Raw genomic sequence first — 21,125 nt, 5'->3', positions numbered from 1 at the left:
TCATTATTCAAGCCACTAGATTCGAACAGACCCTGAAGATCTCCTTGTCTCTCTAGTTCCCAGACTGCCAAGACATAGCCTGTGCGGCCTAGTTTCATTGCATAGCTCTTGCCTGGACTCAGATACCATATAAGGTGCTGACTACACTGCAGAGATACTGGGAATTGAGAGGAAGAGATTCCCACTGCTCCACCCCCATCCTACACAACACAGCCCTGTGTAATTTTTCTCTCGTAGTAGTCACGTCAGAGTGTGCAGTCATCCGAGCTGCATCAGATGAGAGCCATTTGACAGGAGAACCTGGGGATTTATCAGGTGGAAATGGCAACTGAGAAACAGTAGGAGGAGCAAAGACCTTTTGTCCACCTGGGCTCATTTACATTAAGTTCCTTTGTACACAGGGAGAGAGAGGACCTGGGAGAACCCATGTTCTCATGCTTAGGACTTTAAAGAAAACAATTAGACATGTGGAGAGTTATCATGTGAGCTCAGTTATTAGAGTGAATCATCAAGATGTAATGGCCGGGATGCATTGATCTGTGACTCCATTTATACACACTGCAGTAGTGAGCTCATTGTGTCCAAGCAGCAACAGGAACAGAAATCAGCTGCCTAGGCATAGCTCTCTATCGGCCCAGTGAGAGCAGCTCCTCCACTGTGCTAATGGTTCACATCTGACAAATCCCACCCAACAGAGAGGCACATATTACACATATGCCCAAACCACTCCATCACACAGCCACATACTACAGAGTGGATTTTAGTAGGATCACCCATTGTGTTGACCTGAAGGGCAGTTGTCCCTGTAAAATAACTTTGCTACTCCAGCTGAAATGAGGGAGTGGTGCTTCTGCTGGTGGCAGGACATGCGGCTTATGGGTTAGTTTGTGATTGGACCACACACCCACACAAGCGAGTCAGATGTGGGTAAGATCTCCCATTATGCCACTGTGCAGGCTACCCAGGCATCGAGTGAGGGTTCATAGATGTAAACAGGTGCTACATACCATCTGACTGCTTTCACTGCAAAAGATGGGCCAGGAATGTAGGGAGTGCACAGATTCGTGGCTTCACCCCCTCTTACTTTTTCTGGTTGGTGCAGGGAGAGCATCAGAATTCGCTGCCGGTTTCGACCAGCAACAAGTTCCCCCACTAACCCGCTGGAGCAAGGGGGAAGCAGGGGAGCATACTTAGTGCTGTATCTCCTGGAGCTGCTGCGTGAGTTGGTGCATCTGACACACCACCACGTTCTCAGATCCGTGCCTCAAGTCACCGTCTAGCCGTATATTTGCTCAGTGTTCAACTGTTACCCACACTCACTTATAGCAGCAATTCAGGGGATGAAGACATCACATAAAATGCATCAAATTCCATCTTTTTTTAGGGCTTTTCATCAACAATAGCAACAGAAAAATAGTTGTCAATGCTTCTGGCATGACCTCATCAGCAGATGCTTATTCTCCGTGGCCCCGGGGTCTTGAAAACATAACTGGCAGATTTTCCCCACACACTGCTCAGTTTTCCAGTCACCTTGTAGGTAGATTGTTTCTACAACATACCTTATAGTCCAACTTTTTACCTTTCATTGCACACTTCTTGGCTACAAGCCACATGGGAAACGTTTGTAACTATTTTCAATTAGCTGTTTGTTTTGAAATCATCCATTTAAATCACTTTTATGTTCTGGTGACATTAGAGACTGATTGCACTGTGTCTGGTTTACATCTACAGACTGACATAAGTCAAGCTGTGTGATCGGCTAATGTTCTGGAACTGTATGACTATTGGTACCTTACTACCTACTTTCATTTGGAAGCAATGCATATCTTAATAGCAGCTATCAAAGTTAAATACATTTTGATAAATAATAGAAGGAGTGTAACATTTGACTATTATTTTACATCAGTTCTTTGAAGGCAACAGCATCCAATAAAATCACAAAAGATTCCCCACAACACCACAGAAAATCTCAATAGGCTGAATTACTGTTTAGTTTCCAATGAAGGACATAGTAGCAAGTCTTTAAGGAACCAGGTTTTATAGAGAAACCCTGGAAATCTAAGGAAGTAAATTAGAAGTGAACTCATAAACTTGGGAAAGAAAATTGTTATCTGGAGAAGGTAATGACTAGAAAAGCTCAAAGAAAAAACAGTTGGCATATCAGTAGTAATAGAAGAAACGTAGAGAGGAGGGGTGAAATCCTAGCCCATTGAAGTCCATGGCAAAATGCCCATTGACTTCAGTGGAACCAGGATTTTACCCACTGTATTTTAGGTATGTTGAAATGTTTGAGAGTTTCTAACAAGAGCTGGGCAAAACTTTTGCTACAAAACACCAAACCTCATGTGCCTTTTCTGGTTTTGGTTCTCACTATAAACTCAAACTCCATTTAGATTCATCAAAAGTATTGCAAAGGTTTGGGGACCTGTGGTAAAATTATTTTCCTGGAGGTCCCATTTATGATTTTCCATCAAAACCATTCTTTTTAAAATGATTGCAGTATTATCCCTGTATGTAGTAGCAACGCTGTTGGAAATTGCATTGTTTGATCTATTAATGTAGATTACATGCTACTGGTTTTTTCTAATAAGAACAAGTGAAATGTGATAGTTTCAGCTTACATGAGTTGCAGGTTTGTTAGAACCCAAAATAATGCTCATTCTGATGCTGCTCACCTGCCATTTTGCAGACAGTAGAAGATGAACTACTTCCGGGTGGTACTACTATGGCCATTTTATGGTGGTGCCCAGGCTCAAAGGTATGCGGCTTACATGCATCGGGTGCTGCCTGGAAGATTCAAAAGAATCTTAACAGAAAACACAGAAGCTTATGATCAGCTTCAGGTTTGTAAGTACATTTTAAACCCACAAAGTTTGAGTGTGTTTGAAATGTACTCAAGTACATCCCTCCCCTGTCACTCTGTCCCTGTGACCTTTGAATCATCAAAGGCCTGGAGATGAAAGGACATAGGAAGTGAAAAGGACTTTCTCAGCTGGAGGGGAGAATAGTTTATTGTATTTTTCTTAATTGCAGGGGGAAAGTAGCTTTGGTGGATAATTTTCAGATAGGGTATTAATTGTAATGCATAAGAGGTATTCCCATGAGTTACATTTCAAAAATAGAAAATAAGGGCCTGATCCAAAGACCATGGAAGTCAATGGAAAGACTTCCATTGTTGTCCATGGGCTTTGAATCAGACTCCTTTACTAACCCATAGGCAAATGAGAAAGAATGTGTTATGAGGTCCCCTCAGATATTTCTCGGTGAATATTGTCTTCTGGCCTGGCTACTATAATGAACTTAGCCCTGAAGAAAACACCCAGCAAAATGCCTAATAATGTTCAGGGGAATGGGGCAAGAGTTGGAGTTAATGGGTCAAAATTCAACTGTGGAGTAATTCCATTGGAGTCGATGATACATCAGAGATGGATTTACTGAGCTGGCCCAAGTGTCCAAATGTTTATATTTGCAATATAAGGATTTTACCTTTTCAGGAATGACTGTAAAATATTTTGGAAGTGAATTAATTCCCTGCCAGGTCAGAATGAATCCACTGAAAAAGACATCTGAGGAACCCTTCTCACGCATGAGATGGAAGTGGTGGTGGAACTACCCACCCTTTAGAGGGTTCACTGGTTAAATATAAACTTCACATAAGAATGTATTATTTTCAACCTCAGAAATATTTACCAAAAAATCAGGGATCACGATCTACTGGACAAAAGGAAAACAGTCACAGCTCTGAAAGCAGGAGAAGATCGGGCCATACTCCTAGGACTGACTATGATGGTGTGCTCCATTATGATGTACTTCCTCCTGGGAATTACGCTGCTGCGGTCATACATGCAGAGGTATATTTGTTATGGTTACACTGTTCCTGGAATTTCTGGTTCGGCTGATTTCATTTCCCTCCCTGCTTTGACCTTTTAATGATTTCTTTTCTCCTCATGCTGCCCTTTGATCAGGATGGCCTGATTCTCCTCTAACTTACACCATTATAAATCAGGAGTAACTCCACTGCAGACAGGTGAGTTGTACTGGTGTAAGCAAGAGCAGAATCAGTGCTACGGTATCTGACAAAACCCTGATCACCTGTTTTAGATTTGTCACTGTTTAATTAGAGTGGGAGGAAAATGAACAGTTTTGGATTCTGAAAACACCTTCTCCCTCACAATATAGATTTTGTGTAATATCTTTAACAGCTGGTCTGTGGCCTCCTGGAGTCCATAAACTATGGAGTGGCTATCGCTGTAAAATAGAGCCCCTGTCTATTCAGGGATATGATACTGTAAGTATCAGCAGGGAGCAGCAGTAATATTCAGTGGCCTAGAGAAACAATACCCTTTCAAATGAAAAATGGAAGTTTAATTTGGAAAACGGATCATGCTATTTTATAGCATTTAGTTCTCATGTAAGCTAATTCCTTCATTTTAACAAGTAAAATCCTGTTGAAATATAGTAATTTGCTAGAAGTGAGACATCATCTTTCATAGTTATTATACTGCGTGTAATTTTTCTGATGTCCTTCCACAGCTTCCCTTCTTAGCTAAGGACCAGAAAGTTTGCCCTCTGATTCACTGGCTGTGCTTCAGAGTAACTTTCAAGCATGAGCCCTACTTAGACTCCATCCTAGACTTGTGATGGAGCTGTCAGCAGTGGTTTTCTATTCTGATCCATGAAGACATGGGAACAAAGAATGTGCCGTTCTGGATTGGACCATCAGTCCATGAAGCCCAATATCCTACCGCTGCCAGTGGCCAATACCTGATTCTGCAGAGGAAGCGGGGGAAACATCCATTGTGTAATGCTGTACCTGCAGGAAACTATCCCTTCCTGACCTCTGCAATGCTCAGGATGAGCAGTGATGCATGAGGATTAGTTGCCCTGCATCTTATTCCCAGGCATAAAATTATTCATCCCTTTTTAAATCCAGACAGATCTTAAACTTTAGAGACAGAGATCAAGCCTGTTTAAACATCCAAGAGTGTTTACATTTCAAAATCACTTTCTCCCAGATCTCCTTAGCAATATCATTGTCAATTATGGAGGCTGTTAATGTCAACATTGCTTTTTTGGAAAGATCAGTTATGTTAGGAGCTATAGGACATATTGTCCAAGGATATCAAAGCACTTTGAAGATATTAATTAACTAAGCCTCAAAACTCAGCTGTGAGATAGGTGTAATTATAACCCTTTTATACATGGATAAAATAAGGTACAGAGAAATAAAAGTGAAGGAGCCAGGAATAGATCCCAGGAGTCTCTGTCATTTCTCCTGCAATAGCCATTAGGCCACACCCCTTAAAGAGAACAATTCCCCCCGCACACACACACACACACACACACCAAAATACATCTTGCCCTGATGGGCAAAAATCCTACACTTTTTCATAATCATTAACAGAATTATCATGCCATAATTGAACTTTAATTATCAACCATTTTTAATACATGGAACCTACAACTATAATTGTTACCAGAGCAAAATACTTAGTAAGAGAATTATCCAGGAGATCATTTAAATCACTTAGCATATAATCTTGTCACATCTTTAGTTAATTCAGATTAACTTTCCTGAGTGTCCCTGTGTAGACAAACCCTGATTCATACTTGGTCCACAGCTTGCAGAGTTTGGGAATACTTTGCTATATCAGGGAGAAGGGTTGACATGTTCTCGAATGAGCTATGTCCCAGCCCTTCTGTGGCAGAAAGATAGGACAGCCTTTGCAATGTAAGCGTGAAAGGTGCCAGAACATCTTGGGGCTCCCTGCAAGGTTCAGAGGAAGACCAATGGGAGAGGGGGACCCCCTCTGGACACTAATGGAATTTCCTGAATAGCTGTCAGTTGTGATACTCCAATGACCTTTGTCCCTAAGAAAAGCCTAGTCATAGATTGTATTTTCTTATTTCCATCTCAGTAGAAATAAGGTTCATGATGCAGTACCTATCAGGGGGGTTCAAATGGTACATTGCTCCCTGTTAGGCTCTTATGTACCCAAGATAGACCAGAAATTCTCCAGAATGATTTCTCAAAGTGATTTATCTTCTTCAAAACCTAGTGACACCTGTACCAGAAGAAAAAGTATTCTGACAAGTAGCATTCCATATGGTGGTGGAGGGCCATATGGTACAATGTGTCTATGTAACCGTGAAGGTATTTTCTAAGTACTTCACCTTTAAGAGTGAATTGGTCCTCCTACCCTGCCTTGAGGAGTGCACTCTCAGAGTTAATTCAAGATGGCTGCCATTAATGAGTGAGCCGTGCAGACCATGGTCTCTCCCAGGCATGTTTTACATTTGTTCTTAGCTTTCTTTGTTCCCTTTAATCTCAAATAAGTGTTCTACAAACTAAAAGTTCCTGTCTGCTTTTTGTCTATGGAAGAACATAACACGTGCCCATGCCCAGTCAATGTGGTGCTCTGTCTCCCTCTAGTAGTGGCTAGGCCAATTAGAGATTGATTAATCTGCTAGAGCCTTGGTTAACAGATCAGGTTAAATCCCTACTGCCAACAACCCACCCAAGTGTGTTGCCATTACATGCATGTGAAACCGCTGTATTTGTATTCCTGAGACATTACCTTCACATGCTACAGAATAATAATCCATTCTATGATGGATGAGCTGTACTGAGAATGTAAGTCCACCCTGTAAGCAACAGTCTCATGAAAGAGCTTCTCCCCTAACGACTTACAGTATCATATCCCTGAAGGTAACACCCGGCTCTGTTTACTACTTTGCTGCCCATTTTTGCTGTGATTTGTCTAACCTGTCTCTTTTCTACCTAGTGTTTGGACAGAAGAGGCTCAGTGCACGCTCCTCAATGCATCCATCACAGAATCATTTAACTGCTCATTTAGCTGTGGTCCAGACTGCTGGAAAATCTCTCAGTATCCCTGCCTACAGGTGTACGTTAACTTAACTTCTTCTGGGCAAAAGCTCCTACTTTACCACACTGAAGAGACGATGAAAATTAATTCTGAGGTAGGAACATGGAACAAATTCCATCTCAAATGGATTTCTAGAGGGCTGTTCATTTTGCAGTATCCATTTTCTATTTTAAAGTAACGAGGCTTCCAGCCCCTGCCTTATGTCTCCCAGTAGATCTCTATTCCTCCTTCGTAAATGTTCAGCAGGGGCAGCAGAATCAGCTGTGTTAGCTGAACTCTTTTGTTGAATTGCTGTGGGGTGGATTGTGCCTCATTCTGCACAAACATTCCCTCCTGTGAAGGAGTTAGGTACAGCTTCAGTCCTCACACTCCCGATGTACCGGGCCTAGGAGATTCATGCACAGACACAGTGCTAGAAACCCCAAAGAGGAGTGATGGGGTAGAGTAGAATCAGTACAGACCATCGGGTATGTAGAGTCTCTCATGGTAGAGAACAGATTTTAATGATTATAGAGGATTTTTTACTGAGGCTCCTGGATACAGACAAACCCTGTGGTTCTCCCTGGTGTTGCATTAGCCTGGCAACTTAAGGTATGTCTACACTGCATTCTGAAGTCCGTGGGAGCAAACCTCCCATGCCGGGTTGACAGACCTTTGAAGTTGCAGGTCAGGCTCTGAAGCTTAGGGAGGGAGGTGGGCTTCAGAGCCCACAGTCCAGCCCAAGCTGACTTCAAAGGTCTGTCTACACAGCTATTTTTAGAGTCCTAGTGTGAGCCCCACTCGCTGTCAAACCAGGCTGGGAGGCTCGCTCCCGCAGGCTCCAAAATGCAGTATAGACAAAAGGTTAGTGTCACCATGCAGGTCCCCCCAAATCCTGGCCTGGAGTGAATAGCTATGGAGTTGGTTGCTGACTGCCAGAGGGACTACGTGTTATACCCTGTTAGAAAGGTATAGCACATACCGCTGTTGTGTGTCTCTCCTGCAGAGTTAGGACCTGCTGGAGGCAAAGTGCCCCCTGGGAGATGCTGCTGGTCTGCTGTCAGTCCTCCCCTTCTTTTGCCAATGCGGGCAGTGACTTAATGACACAATCTCACCCTGAGTGTCTGTCACATTGATATTCTAAGTGAGCTGTGCACAAGTCAATGCACATTTTTCATATGGTTGTACTTTATCCTCTGACACCTCTAGCAAAGTAAATACAGCGTCCATGGTAGTGAGAATAGAAGTGGCCTTCTCGATGTGGAGCTAAGTCTAGCCAGCATGGCAACAGAGGTAGGTGATGGCTCTATATCTGACAGTAGACAGGTCTCCATCGTGGACATGGCAGCCAAATTCTGCTCTCTCTCTTACACCGCTGCAGCCCAGTTGAGGTCAGGAGAGTGTTACCCATGGACCAAGGAGTGCAATTTGGTCCCCTGGGTGCCATGAAGATGCTGAAAGTGTATCGAAGGGATATTGTCATGATAAAAATCATATAAAAATAACAGCCCAGATTCTCAGCTGGTGTAAATCAACATAGCTCCATTTACACCAGCTCAGTTTTACTCACCTGTTTTATTAATACCTGAAATTATTTCAAAATCCTGAGCAAAATATTGTTCTCTGCACCACTATTAATCCAGAGTAAACTTAATCCAGTGGGACTGAGCCAGATCAAATATCTTCAGGAGACTATAACGAATGTCTCCAAGAGATTACGAGTACGTTTGTGCTGGTGACTCATTACTATGTGTATCAGGGCTTGTTAATGTTCATGACTGTGGTGAGTGACCATCTGCAGATGGCTGTTTGTATTCTTTTAAGTAGCAGGGGATTGAGGTCAGAGCTTCAGGAGCTGCCTTTCATCTTGGCATCCACAATTATTTGCACAAATTATTGCAAGCCCAATTTTGCACCTGCAGTTACTTGAGGATGCAGTTAAAATCATCCCAGGGCCCTCCACTACACCCCAGATGATATGCATCTGGACACAATAACAGAGGCCCAGTTCAAACTGAGCTGCAAATACATCCCATTCAGTTACACCAGGCTGAATTTGACCCATTGTGTTTCTATTTGAGGCAGCAGTTCAGCTGACCAAATTACCTTCGTGTATTAAGATGAAGTGATATTGAAATTAGTCAAAGCATTTAATGGTTTCACAAGGCTAGTTATTCGGTTGGATAATTAACTCTTGTAGTTGGGATACTAGTTCCTATGAAATCAAATTGTGAAACAAAGGATAATGCCCCAGCCTTCTGTCTGTTGTAAAGTCCAGCAGCTGCTAATTCTCTATCCAGTATTACTTTAGAAATATGGTTCTTAGAGATCAGTTTAGCCAGTAAACAGCAGAGACTTGGTTTGCTGGCGATGTATGCGCAAACTCCAGTGAAATTCATGCTGTATTTTGATTACAGCAACTCAAATACATTTTGGTCCTACAATGCGTATAAACAAATCAAAGGATTCTGTATAGATCTCCAGACTCTGCCGGTTGAAGATTTTTGTTTGTCTAAATCTATTCTTAAATTCTCTCAAACACAGCCTCCCCTTAATCTAATGTAGGCACAGTTAATACTTCCCAAGCCCAAGGTTGTTTTACAGGTTAAACTTTGCCCTCAGGAGGATTCCTATGGTTTTTTTCTGATTTGCTGGTGGTTCTGTGATCAGAATCTAAATGGGACTTGGCCCTCAATATTAATGTCTATTAAATACCAGACTTCTTGAAACTTGATGGAATTAACATAGACTCCAAGTTTCAGCACACTCAAATGAGCATAACAAATCTCTGCTACCAGGCTAGCAGTCCTCTCCTCATCACAGCTCTGTGGCTACATTATTTGGGCCACAACCAGGGCACGCACCCACCCCTGCTGGGCTGACAGCTGTGCAGTCATAGCAGTTACAGTTACATAGCAGTTACATAGCAGTTACAGTTGAGGTCAGGGTCACACTGACACATCCTGTTAGTATATAACTGTGACTCTTATCTAGCGATCAGTAACCACTTCATTTTCTTCCCTCTTTTGTCATCAGTCTGTGCTGGGAAGCTAAAACATTGGTCCCAGACAACAATGAAGTACAAAAAACAGAGTCTGGTCCTGTAGTGGCCAGACTGATATATTTAGGAAGGTCTGAGTCATTATGGTACTGAGATGCACTATAGGGAGGGTTGTCTGGGTCACAAGGCACAATGCTAGGCTACAACCACAGGCCACAGTAGACGTGCTGGCCATGTCTGCACTGCAGGGGCTATGACGGCATTGCCCTGTAGTGAAGATGCAGCCTACTTTGATGGAAGGGGTTTTTCCATCACTGTGGAAACATCACCTCCCCAGGCAACAGTAAGTAGGCTGATGGAAGCATTCTTCTCTCAACCCAGTTGCATCTATGCTGGGGGTTAGGTGGCATAGCTACATCACTCAGGGGAGTGATTATATTGACCTACATTTTAAGTGTAGACCTGGCTGTCATCTCATAAGAACATAAAAATGGCCATACTGGGTCAGAACAATGGTCCATCTAGCTCAGTATCCTGTCTTCCAACAATGGCCAATACCCGATGCTTCAGAGGGAATGAACGGAACAGGGCAATTATCGAGTGATCTACCCCTGTCATCAAATCCCAGCATCTGGCAGTCAGAGGCTTTGGGACACCCAGAGCATGGGATTGGGTCCCTGACCATGTTGGCTAATAGCAACTGATGGGCCTATCCTCCATGAATTTATCTCCTCCTTTCTTGAACCCACGTATTCTTTTAGTCTTCACAACATCTCCAGCAATGAGTTCCATGGGTTGACTGTGCCCTGTGTGAAGAAATACTTCCTTATGTTTGTTATAAATCTGCTACCTATTAATTTCATCGGGTGACCCCCCCGGTTCTTGTGTTACATGATGGGGTAAATAACCCTTTTTCTCCACACCAGTCATGATTTTATGGACTTCCATCACATCTGCCCTTAGTCATCCCTTTTTCCAACCTGAACGGTCCCAGTCTTTTTAATCTCTCCTCACAAGGAAGCTGCTCCATGCCCCTCATCATTTTTGTTGCCCTTCTCTGAACCTTTTCCATTTCTAATATATTGTTTTTGAGATGAGGTGACCAGAACTGCATGCACCGTTCAAGGTGTGGGCGTACCATGGCTTTATATAGTGGCATTATGATATTTTCTGTCTTATTATCTATCCCTTTCCTAATGGTTCCAAACATTGTTAGCTTTTTTGACTGCCGCTGCACATTGAGCAGATGTTTGCAGAGAACTATCAATTATCCAAGATCTCTTTCTTGAGTGGTAACAGCTAATTCAGAGGCCATAATTTTGTATGTAGAGTTGGGATTATGTTTTCCAATGTGCATAGCTTTGCATTTATCAACACTGAATTTCATCTGCCATTTTGTTGCCCCATCATTCCGTTTTGTAAGATTCTTTTGTAACTCCTCACAATCTGCTTTGGACTTCACTATCTTGAGTAGTTTTGTGTCATCTTCTAACTTTGCCACCACACTGTTTACCCCTTTTTCCAGATCACTAATGAATGTATTGAACAGCACTGGTCCCAGTACAGATCCTTGGGGGCCCCTGCTATTTACCTCTCTCCACTGTGAAAACTGACCATTTATTCCTACCCTTTGTTTCCTATCTTTTAACTAGTTACTGATCCATGAGAGAACCTCCCCTCTTATTCCATGGCAGCTTACCTTGCTTAAGAGACTTTGGTGAGGGACCTTGTCAGAGGCTTTCCTGAAAGTTCAAGTACACTATATGAACCTGATCACCCTTGTCCATATGTTTGTCAGCCTCTCAAAGAATTCAAATAGATCGATGAGGCATAATGTCCATTTACAAAAGTTGTGTCGACTCTCCCCCTAGAGCAGGCATATAAGCCACTTCCTTCTCCCATATAGTGCTGGAAGAAACCTGCATTAAGTAACATTAATACTTAGCATTGCATCCCTTGGATTTCAAAGCATCGTTATCCCCACGTTACAGCTGGAGAAGTTGTGACTTGCCCAAGGTCACACAGGAAATCAATGCAAAAGCCCAGTTTTCTGATTCCCAGACTGATGCCCTCTCTACTGGAGCACACTACCACCGCAGTATTGGTCTTGGGTGCTGATTGGCCCAGTGGAGAGCCATTCTCTTATGAAACACCAATGCTAGAAGACCCTGCTGTACACTTCAGCATTGGCAAACAGCTTTAATTTCCATCACTGTGGTTCAAGGCATCCCATAATTTTATCTGGATACTGGTACTTCAGCCTAGGAAAAATACAAGCCAATGTGCTTTTCAGGATCCCAAGCATCCTAAGCCAGTTCACCCCATGTGCAATATTCCTCATGTTTCTGATACTAGTTTTGGTTCTGAAATGAAGGGGCATGCCCCTTTCTTGTTATCTCTAATTCTTTATGTACCCTTCCCACCTTGTTTTTCCTCTGTATTTATAACCTCATCTGCGGACACCTAGCAAGCAATAATATATACTGCTGCTGTGAGAGGCAGGCTAGGAATAGCTGATGGGACTTCCCCGCTGCTAGACCTGACAAGCTGCCATCCATTCAACAGGTTGGAGAGGGGCCTCATGCACAGGAGAGAGGAAGTGTACATGAGAGTGCTTGATTTTCTATGTGCCAACAGGGTCTTGGTGGTCAGTTTCCTTCCACCTCATCATATTCCTAAGACCCACCTCCACTACTCACCCACAAAAAAAAACATGCAGCTGCCTCCCTGATCCCAAACATTACTGACAACACTATGACAAGAGCTGCACTTACATTCCAGAAGGTCAAAACACGTGACCTTCCAAAGGTTAGCCTAAACCTGCATAATCTTTCCAGCTCACTGCACACCCCCACTACACACACACACACTGCAGTGTCTGCAGCCATGCTCTCCACTTCTCTCCCTAGCTCAGACTGAAGAAAATGCACTTTGATTTGAAATAATGATTACTCTAGAAGACTCACGGTCTAAAATAGCTGTCTTCCCAAAAGGTTAAGGGAAGGAGTAGATGCAATTTATATTCAGATATATAATGCACTCCTGTCAGTTTCTGATCAGAATCAACAGAAAGTCAATGGGTGTCGATTGAGCTATTTTAATCTCCCCAGAAGTTCACACAAGATTTTTCATTCCTCTCCCTGTGCATATTTTATTTCTAGCCTTTAAAGACTATTGCCTAGCCCCTTGTCAATCCTACAGCCATAGCACTCTCTTCTCAACTGTCAGCTGCTAGCAGCCTCTGGGGAAAGTAAACAGGATCAGCAGTCTCTTCTATTCAAACTACTGAGCCATTCTGTTACACCTTGGAAGTGTTGCAGTACTTCAAGCAGTTGGGGAAGGCCTATTTCTGATCTCTCTGTATATCAGTTTAATTCTTTGTCTCCACTGGGGTTACTCCTGAATTATATCCACAGAACATAAGTGATGTCAGGAACAGACACTATGTATCAGTAATCACTGTTATATCGCACTGTAATCAAAGCCTCCAAGCCCAGAACAAACCATTGTGACCATTTAGTTCAGGGGTGGGCAAAGTTTTTGGCCCAAGGGCCACATCTGGGTATGGAAATCGTATGGTGGGCCATGAATGCTCACAAAATTGAGCATTGGGGTGCAGGAGGAAGTGAGGGCTCTGGCTGGGGGGTACAGGCTCTGGAGTGGGGCCAGAAATTAGGAGTTCAAGGTGCGGGAGGGGGCTCCGGGCTGGGGCAGGGAGTTGAGGTGTGGGAGGGGGCCAGGGGTGCAGGCTCTGGGCGGCGCTTACCTCAAGCAGCTCCTCCCAGAAGCAGCAGGATGTCCCCCCTCCAGCTCCTACATGGAGGTGCAGCTAGGCAGCTCTGCGCACTGCCCCGTCTGCAGGCACCACCCCTGCAGATCCAATTGGCCCTGTTTGCTGGCCAATGGGAGCTGCGGGGCGGCGTTTGTGGCAGGGGCAGTGTGCAGAGCCCCCTGTCTTCCCTATGCATAGGAGCCGGAGGGGGGCTGTGCCATTGCTTCCGGGAGCCATGCGGAGCAAGCCCTCAACCCCACTCCCTGGCAGGAGCTCGAGGGCCGGATTAAAACGTCTGAAGGGCCGGATGCGGCCCTCGGGCCGAAGTTTACCCACCACTGGTCTAGTTGGACCTCCTGTATAACAGAGGCCATAGAATTTCCCAAAAATGATTCCTAGAAATATTTCAAGAAAGAAAAGTCCAAACTGAACCAGCTGCAGAAAAGGGCTGCCAGGATGATCAGAAACATGATGAGCTAAACTTATGAGAAAATTTTGCCCAAGGAGAGTTCAGTGGCAGAGCTGGGATTCTAACTCAAAGCTACCATTCCCTTGTCTTACACATCCCTCCCTTCTCCCTTGTAGACCATCCTCTTCCCTTTGGGGGTCAGCTGGCTAAATGCCAGATGTGACCGGTAGAGCAGTATGGGAGCAAAAAGTCTACTCACCGTTGTGAAGTTTCTCCCAGCTCTGCTGCAGCCCAAGGTTGCTGTGCTGATCCAAGGCCCCAATGTTCTGAATCAACTGTTATTCAGAAATGATAATGGGATCTAGCAGGTACCCACAAAAAGTTCAGTTACCTTTAAACCTGCTGACGTATGAGTACTGGGAAAGAGACAGTAGCAGTGAGCCACCCATGTTCCACTCTCTTTTCCCATTGTCCCACCTCCAGGGGACAGTATTTCTTCAAATCACTAAGGGCATTGTGGGAATTAACGATGAGTCAAAGAGGCAAAGCTCTCTTCTTTGATCCATGCTGCATATCTCTCTTCCACTGTTCGTCTGAGACATAAATTGAGGTCCTTACCAGACCATATGATCATTAAAGTTCCCATAACAAATTTTAGAAGAGCAGGATCATTAACCATAGTGTCCAGGCTGAATTCCACAACCAGTAATGACATTCCAACTGCCTATACAGCCTGCAAGTTCCACTGGACAGGACAGTGCCCTTCCCTTCCTGTCCTAAATGATGGGCTGCAGAGACACCAATTTTCCATTAGTGTAACTCCACTAACATAAATGGAATTACTCCTTACGGTGGTGTAAATGAGACTCTGTATTTCCATCGCCTATTTCACAGAGACAATGTGAGGTTTAGTTACTTAATAGGCCTCATTACACCACTCTCCCTTACACTGATGCAAATCAAGAGTAACACACATTTAAAAGTGGTGGAGGTGAAATCAGAATTTTGCCCCTGGTTCAGTTCTCCAGTTTGGAGAGACATTCAGAAATCTGGACGCTTATCTGAATTCTCCAAACCTTTGAATCTTAAAAGTTGGACAGCAAATCTTACTAGAATGAGTTCTTGCCATAGATCTCCAGTTCATTCTATGTGTGAACACATTAGAAACATCACAAGAACCGCTTTTCTCGTGCTTCTTAAATGTAGATATGCAAATATTTAAAATAAATGAGCGGAAAGGTCAAAGCAAACTGTTTTTCAAATTTGGAACAAGAGATATGGCTATTTTGGGTCTATTTCAAATGAGGATCAAAAGATTAGGAGAGTTCTCTTATTTTCCCTGCCAATTTTCTTATGCCTACCTGGAATACATCCGGCTACCCAGAGACCCAGACATTGGATATTTTTTATATCTGCACATTTCTAATATTACATGTGATTGACATTAAGGAGATACAAGTGTTGTATAGTCCATAGATTTAATTACAAGATATGGTGATAAATAACATGAAGACCAGAAAACATAAGGCACTCAAACACTTGTCATTCACAGGAGCTTTGCAACACCTCATTGCCAGCGCCTACCTTGCCCCTTTAGTAGGTTAGTGACCTTGGACAGGTGGACTAGGAGGGTTGTTTCCCAGCCTCTGATCTGTCCAGAACATATAATCCTAAGCATAACTGCCAGCAGCAAAAGACAACGCAGGCAGCTGCATTGTTCTACAACTCTGGCTGCAAAGACTATCAGCTAGAAAGATGAAGCGATGTCACAGTTTAAAGTTTAACACACGCTGATGCTTTAGGAATTTGCCATTGAATCAGGGATTGTAAACCACCCAAGTACTCAGAACCTGAGAGAATGGCACTGCAAACCACATGGGTATTTAGAACTTGGGATAACAGGCCTTCTAAAGCACCCTGGCACTTAGCACCTAGGATAACAGGCATCAATGATTTGTACAGCATATATAGGACCCTGGCACAGATAAAATCCTTCCTACTACAAGGACCCAGGGACGACTGGTATAGGATATCTAGCTATCCTTGCACTTGGGAGGCTTGGTATTTGAAAATCATCTTGCCATGAATAGCCTCGCCTGGGTTGGTATGTCTACTGTCCCTGGCATCAAAAGACTTAATAGAGTTGGAGGCCTGGTGTTGTAATTCATCTGCATACTAATAGCCTGGGCTTCCTAGAATATATAAGCACCTAGGCATTACTAAAGCAACAGGCAAACAAAGCTAAGCCCCCAACCCTCTCTCATTCCCTTCCATAACCAAAATCCAGTCCAGCAAATTCAGTTCACAGTTATTCCCAGGCTGAGCGTTTATACACTGTCTATGACCAACACTGGATGGAAACTAAGAGCTAGATTATGGCCTGTGTTGTCTGGCTATGTAGGGCCTCTGAGCTGCTTCCCTTGACCTTGGGTCCAGGAGTCTGTAGTCGGGTGGGCACTATTGCCCAGATCCTCCCAATGGGAGATAGGCCCAGATCCTCACAGATGTTTAGGAGTCTATGTGCCTGCTATTTCTTGCCCCAAGCAAGTGGATGGGGAGTGGCTGAAGAAGGGCAGAGAATGGACAGAGACTTGTTTAATCTCATCCTCTCACCTGCACAGCTCAGAAGTAGTAAGCAGTTACCTGCGGACAAAAGCCATAGCAGTGAAGGAATTGTGACTCTCTGGGGCGTTATTACAGCCTAGAGATTTTCTAGGTGTGCTGGGGCAGCTATATACCACCCCTACCACAGGGCAAATTGGAAAAGAACAATTGAGTCCTAACAAACTACACAGAATTGGCCCATGATTAGAGGGACTGATAACATTAAAAAGGCCAAATATGTACCATCTGGCTTGGCTCCATTTGCAGCTAGGGGGAGGACAGGCTAACACACTACTGGAAGGCTGTAAACACCAAGCATGCAAAGAAATTACTGAGAGCGATATATTGCCAACCTCAAATATTCAAAAATCATGAGTCAGGCCCCTAAAAATATCGGACCGGTTTAAAAATCATGAGATTTTAAATAATAAATTTGGGGTTCTCTTTATTTTCCATCTGCTTTTTGAGCCTTTAGGCTGTACTTGGGTCAGGCTTTTCTCCACAACCATGAGAGCCAGAAACTTACTTTTTAAAAAAAATGAAGGCTTAGATGCTCACCTAATCACAGGAATCCAGCACAGGGGGCTTTAAGAACAAAACCTGAATATCGAGACTCGCAATAAAATCCCAAGAGCTGCAAACGCTGGGGTTACAATTGCCAGTTGAAGCAATGGGATATAAAGGAAACCACAGGCTGACCCGCATGAGACATTTCCTTACAATGCAACCTATCAGGCTGTGATCTGTGAGGTTCTACTGGGAAATTGGAGAAACCTCGTGGCAGGCAAAGCACTGGAGAATATGCTGGAGGGAACAAACCTTCTCTAGCAGGAAGATGGATGAGATGTGACCTCTCTGGTCTTTTCGATCTCTAGTTTCTATTGCTCTATGAAATATTCATAAAAGAAGTGCTGACGTGCTGTACCCTTAATGCCGCAGTCTGCTAATGCCATCCAGCATCTCTGCTGCACTGGAAATCAGATTCTCAGCTAATAAACTCACCAATGAATCAATCAAATCCTGTTACAAGGTTAATCTATGGGTTGTTATTAGGGCAGCAGGACGTTATGAAAAGTCATGGCATAGTCATAAAAGAGAGCAGGGAAAGTTTATGAAAGTTTATATATTTAAAAAAATCAAAAGTCACAGGTCACGTTATTTTAATCAAAATGTCTTTTTCCTTTGCAAATCTCACTTGATAAAATTTAATTAATAACCAAAACCCACTGACAGCTGTTCTCCCAATGCAGGCAGATTCAGCCATGCAGCAGTGCTGAGAGGGGTCTGAGAGAGCAAGAGAGCTACCCACAGACCAAATCAATCACGGAACCCAGGATCACCCTCTGGCCATGTGACGAACCACTGCCCCTAATTACGGGACACATTCTGCATGGATGTGCAAAAAGGAAATGTATAAGGAGTTTCCACCTGTTCCCAGTTTGTGGTCATATACAGGGTTTGGCCACTACCTCCCTGGGGAATGAAATACCTGCTTGCTCCATTGTGGTGCTTCCCTCTCCCCTGGGGCTAAGTGTCTGTAATAGGGTAGGGTGAGGATTACTCCATTAATATTTGTACAGAACTTTGAGTTCCTCAAATGGAAACCGCTATAAAAGAGCACATAATTGTGATCATGACTATGACTATTTTACTATTCATTTAATTGTACTGTAATCTTATGAAATCTCTGCTGGAGATTTTCCTGTTTGTCATCTGAAATAGTATTTGGTTAGAGACATTTCTTTTCCTTTTAATTTCTTCCCAGTGTTCCTACATCCCCAAGTGTGGCAAGAACTACGAAGAGTCCCTGTCACTTGTCAGTGTTGTAATGGAAAATTTCAGGAAGTACCAGCGCTTCTTGTGCTTTTACGACCCAGAAGGCATTCAGAAGAATGTGATATTAACCAAACTTTACAGTTCCAACGTGCTGTTCCACTCGCTTTTCTGGCCAACATGCATGATGGTTGGTGGGGTTGCCATCGTTGCCATGGTAAAGCTGACTCAGTACCTCTCCCTCCTCTGTGAGAGAATCCAAAGGATCAACAGATAAAAGCAAAAACTTCTCTGAGATGTATTTCAGCTAAAATACTGTTTTTTCATTCTTCACCAAAGAACCTTAAGTTTGTAACGTGCAAGTCTGTTATAAGTTCCTTACTATATTCTTATAAGTAGAGCAATAATGCAAAAGCTGTTCTATATGCAAACATGATGTTATTATTATGCAGACAACAGGAAAGAAATACTGTTTGTGTTGGTTGTCTATCTGATCTCATTTTATGCTGGAACTAGTACTTCTTTCTTTTCTACAGCCAAAATAGGGCTCGGTGTGACCATTTGCCAAGCTTTGTCAATGAACACATCAACATTTCAGTGTAACATTCTGGGGGAAATTCACCCCGTGCAGAGGTCTAGCAAAAGGCCTGGGCATCATTTATGTCCCATTTAATCCTCAGGGCATGCAATGAATGGCTCTGGAGGGAATGAGGGGAAGAAAAGTATAGAACCTATGTCTTTTTATGGTAAGAGGGAATAGACTGGATGCATACACTATTGACAGCTTAAGTGGGACTTGCATGTTGCTTGTGCTGGCTCTCCCTGCAAAGGGGAAAATTTCACCCTCTGGTGTTTTAGGTCTTTTGTTAAACACCTTGGAGATGGATATTTGCAATATGTTTTCCTCACATCACATCATCTACAGAAGCTACAGCCAAAAACAAAGAAAATTCAACCAATTTCAGTTTCTACTCCAAGCTGAGCACTGAGCCCTATTGCTGGAGATGGGACAAGACACCTTATGTAAAGGTTTATTACACATTTGTCTTGTATTTGCTACCATATCACTGTAAAGAAAAAGAAAAACACAATCAGCTATTTTTTCATTTTTTACTTCCAACTATTTTAACTTTTTTTACTTGATTATATAGATATATAAAAAGAAAAGGCTACATAATATCTAATTGTGTATTGTAACTTGATTATGTTATTTTTTTTTCCTTTTGACTAACTGGAAAGTGAGCAGTATAACTCCTGTATTTATTACATTCAAAGCCTGGAAAAGACCATAACATCAATGAGCAGCAACGTGGGATCTTATCCAATATTCACACTGACATTTCAATCAGATGGAGGTCTCTCTTACTGTGACATTTGTATTGAAAAAAATCTCCTCCACTTCATTAGATCTATTAATTGAATTGTTATACAATAATCATAATATTTCTGGAAATTATGATCGTTATGCTGTGCTGGCTGAAGTGACTTTCATTCCAAAATGTCCAGGTGTAATATGAGGTATTGGAAAATTTGAGATGCAAACTAATATGTAGTCCTAGCTGTCATGTATGTTCCATGGGGGCTTTACCGATGTAATTCCATGCACACTATGTGCACATCTTTGGCATAATTTATTTTTATTTCCCTAGTCACAACTTTCCATGTTGTTATACTCTACAGACAATCTCAACGTTTTTTACCTTGCACCTAAAGTGAAGGACAAATTTGAGGCAGTCTCTCTGATTACCCCATGAACTTACTATAGAATATTTATAGGAAATTATTTACAGGTACATTCAAAAGAAGGAGATTCCACTTTTTTTCCCTTTTTTTGCCAAAAAGATAGCAGAAGGCGAAAATCCAGAGTCTTCTGTCAGGCTCATCCATATATCAGCACCTTCTTCCATGATGTAGTATTGAAAACTTTAAGGTGTTACAAGATTTTACAAATTGTACAAGTGTAGTCGGAGCTGTAAAAATAAGTTCACAGCAGTGGATTTAACCTGCAATCTTGTAATCCATGGTATGATTTTTCTTAGGCAAATAAATTCCTGGGGGTGGGGGGTGTAATCAGGGCTCCAAAAATATGTAATAAAAATATTAAATTAAATCTTCAGGATTTCAATACCTTTTCCATTCAGAACTGGTTTGTTTCAACGACTTTTTTTTAAGATTCTTTTGCCATAAAACCAGGATTGCAAACCATCTGTAACATGAGAGGGAGTTCGTAAAAGTTTCCTTGTGAAAGCTATCTATTGTAGGGTTTTGTACAGCCCTTCACCATGGTATCTGGGCAACTTTCACATTTTTTAGATTGACAGTGGAGAAGCCCCTAGTGGGCTTCAAGAAGTCGCCTTTTAAATTCAAAAGAACTCACGACATTATTTTGTACAAGGCCAGAAAATCTGATTGATGCCTTATTTTCTCCCCTGGAGAGTTCCAACATAGAATAGATGGAGATAGAAGTCTGTAGAGGAGACGAATCCTAACACTCCAGTGCAAAGGGATTAATCAAGATCAAGGGCAGCTGAGGGAATGTTTCTGTTGGTACATTGCCTGGCTTTTACTAAAGATACCATAAGAGGGGGCAAAAAGGTATGATATGTGCCCCTGAAGTGGAGGAGGAAAATCCTCAGAGTTACAATCGGAATTTTGTAAGCAGGAAACCACAAGAAGAGCTATCAAGAGCTCCATTGCATC

At 42.7% G+C, this 21,125-nt stretch overlaps 1 protein-coding gene across 9 annotated transcripts in view; it reads left to right on the top strand.

The window, feature by feature from the left end:
* KCNMB2 (potassium calcium-activated channel subfamily M regulatory beta subunit 2) overlaps positions 1-20,480 on the top strand; it is a 231,121-nt gene extending 210,641 nt beyond the window's left edge. For 6 of the 9 annotated variants that reach the window (XM_074963540.1, XM_074963546.1, XM_074963547.1 and 3 more), the window contains 3 exons: positions 3,681-3,851; positions 6,786-6,981; positions 18,418-20,480. In XM_074963540.1, the coding sequence (XP_074819641.1) occupies positions 3,681-3,851; positions 6,786-6,981; positions 18,418-18,702 (652 nt within the window). In that variant the 3' untranslated portion in view covers positions 18,703-20,480. Of the gene's footprint in view, positions 1-2,689; positions 2,759-3,680; positions 3,852-6,785; positions 6,982-18,417 lie in introns of all 9 variants that reach the window. The other 3 variants (XM_074963543.1, XM_074963544.1, XM_074963541.1) reach the window with 2 other exon arrangements.
* Positions 20,481-21,125: the final 645 nt, after the last annotated feature.

Source organism: Natator depressus, chromosome 9 (assembly GCF_965152275.1).
Source record: "Natator depressus isolate rNatDep1 chromosome 9, rNatDep2.hap1, whole genome shotgun sequence".
NCBI classification, from domain to species: Eukaryota; Metazoa; Chordata; order Testudines; family Cheloniidae; genus Natator; species Natator depressus.
The sequence above is the reverse complement of the archived record's forward strand: the minus strand, read 5'-3'. Positions and strand labels throughout refer to the sequence as shown.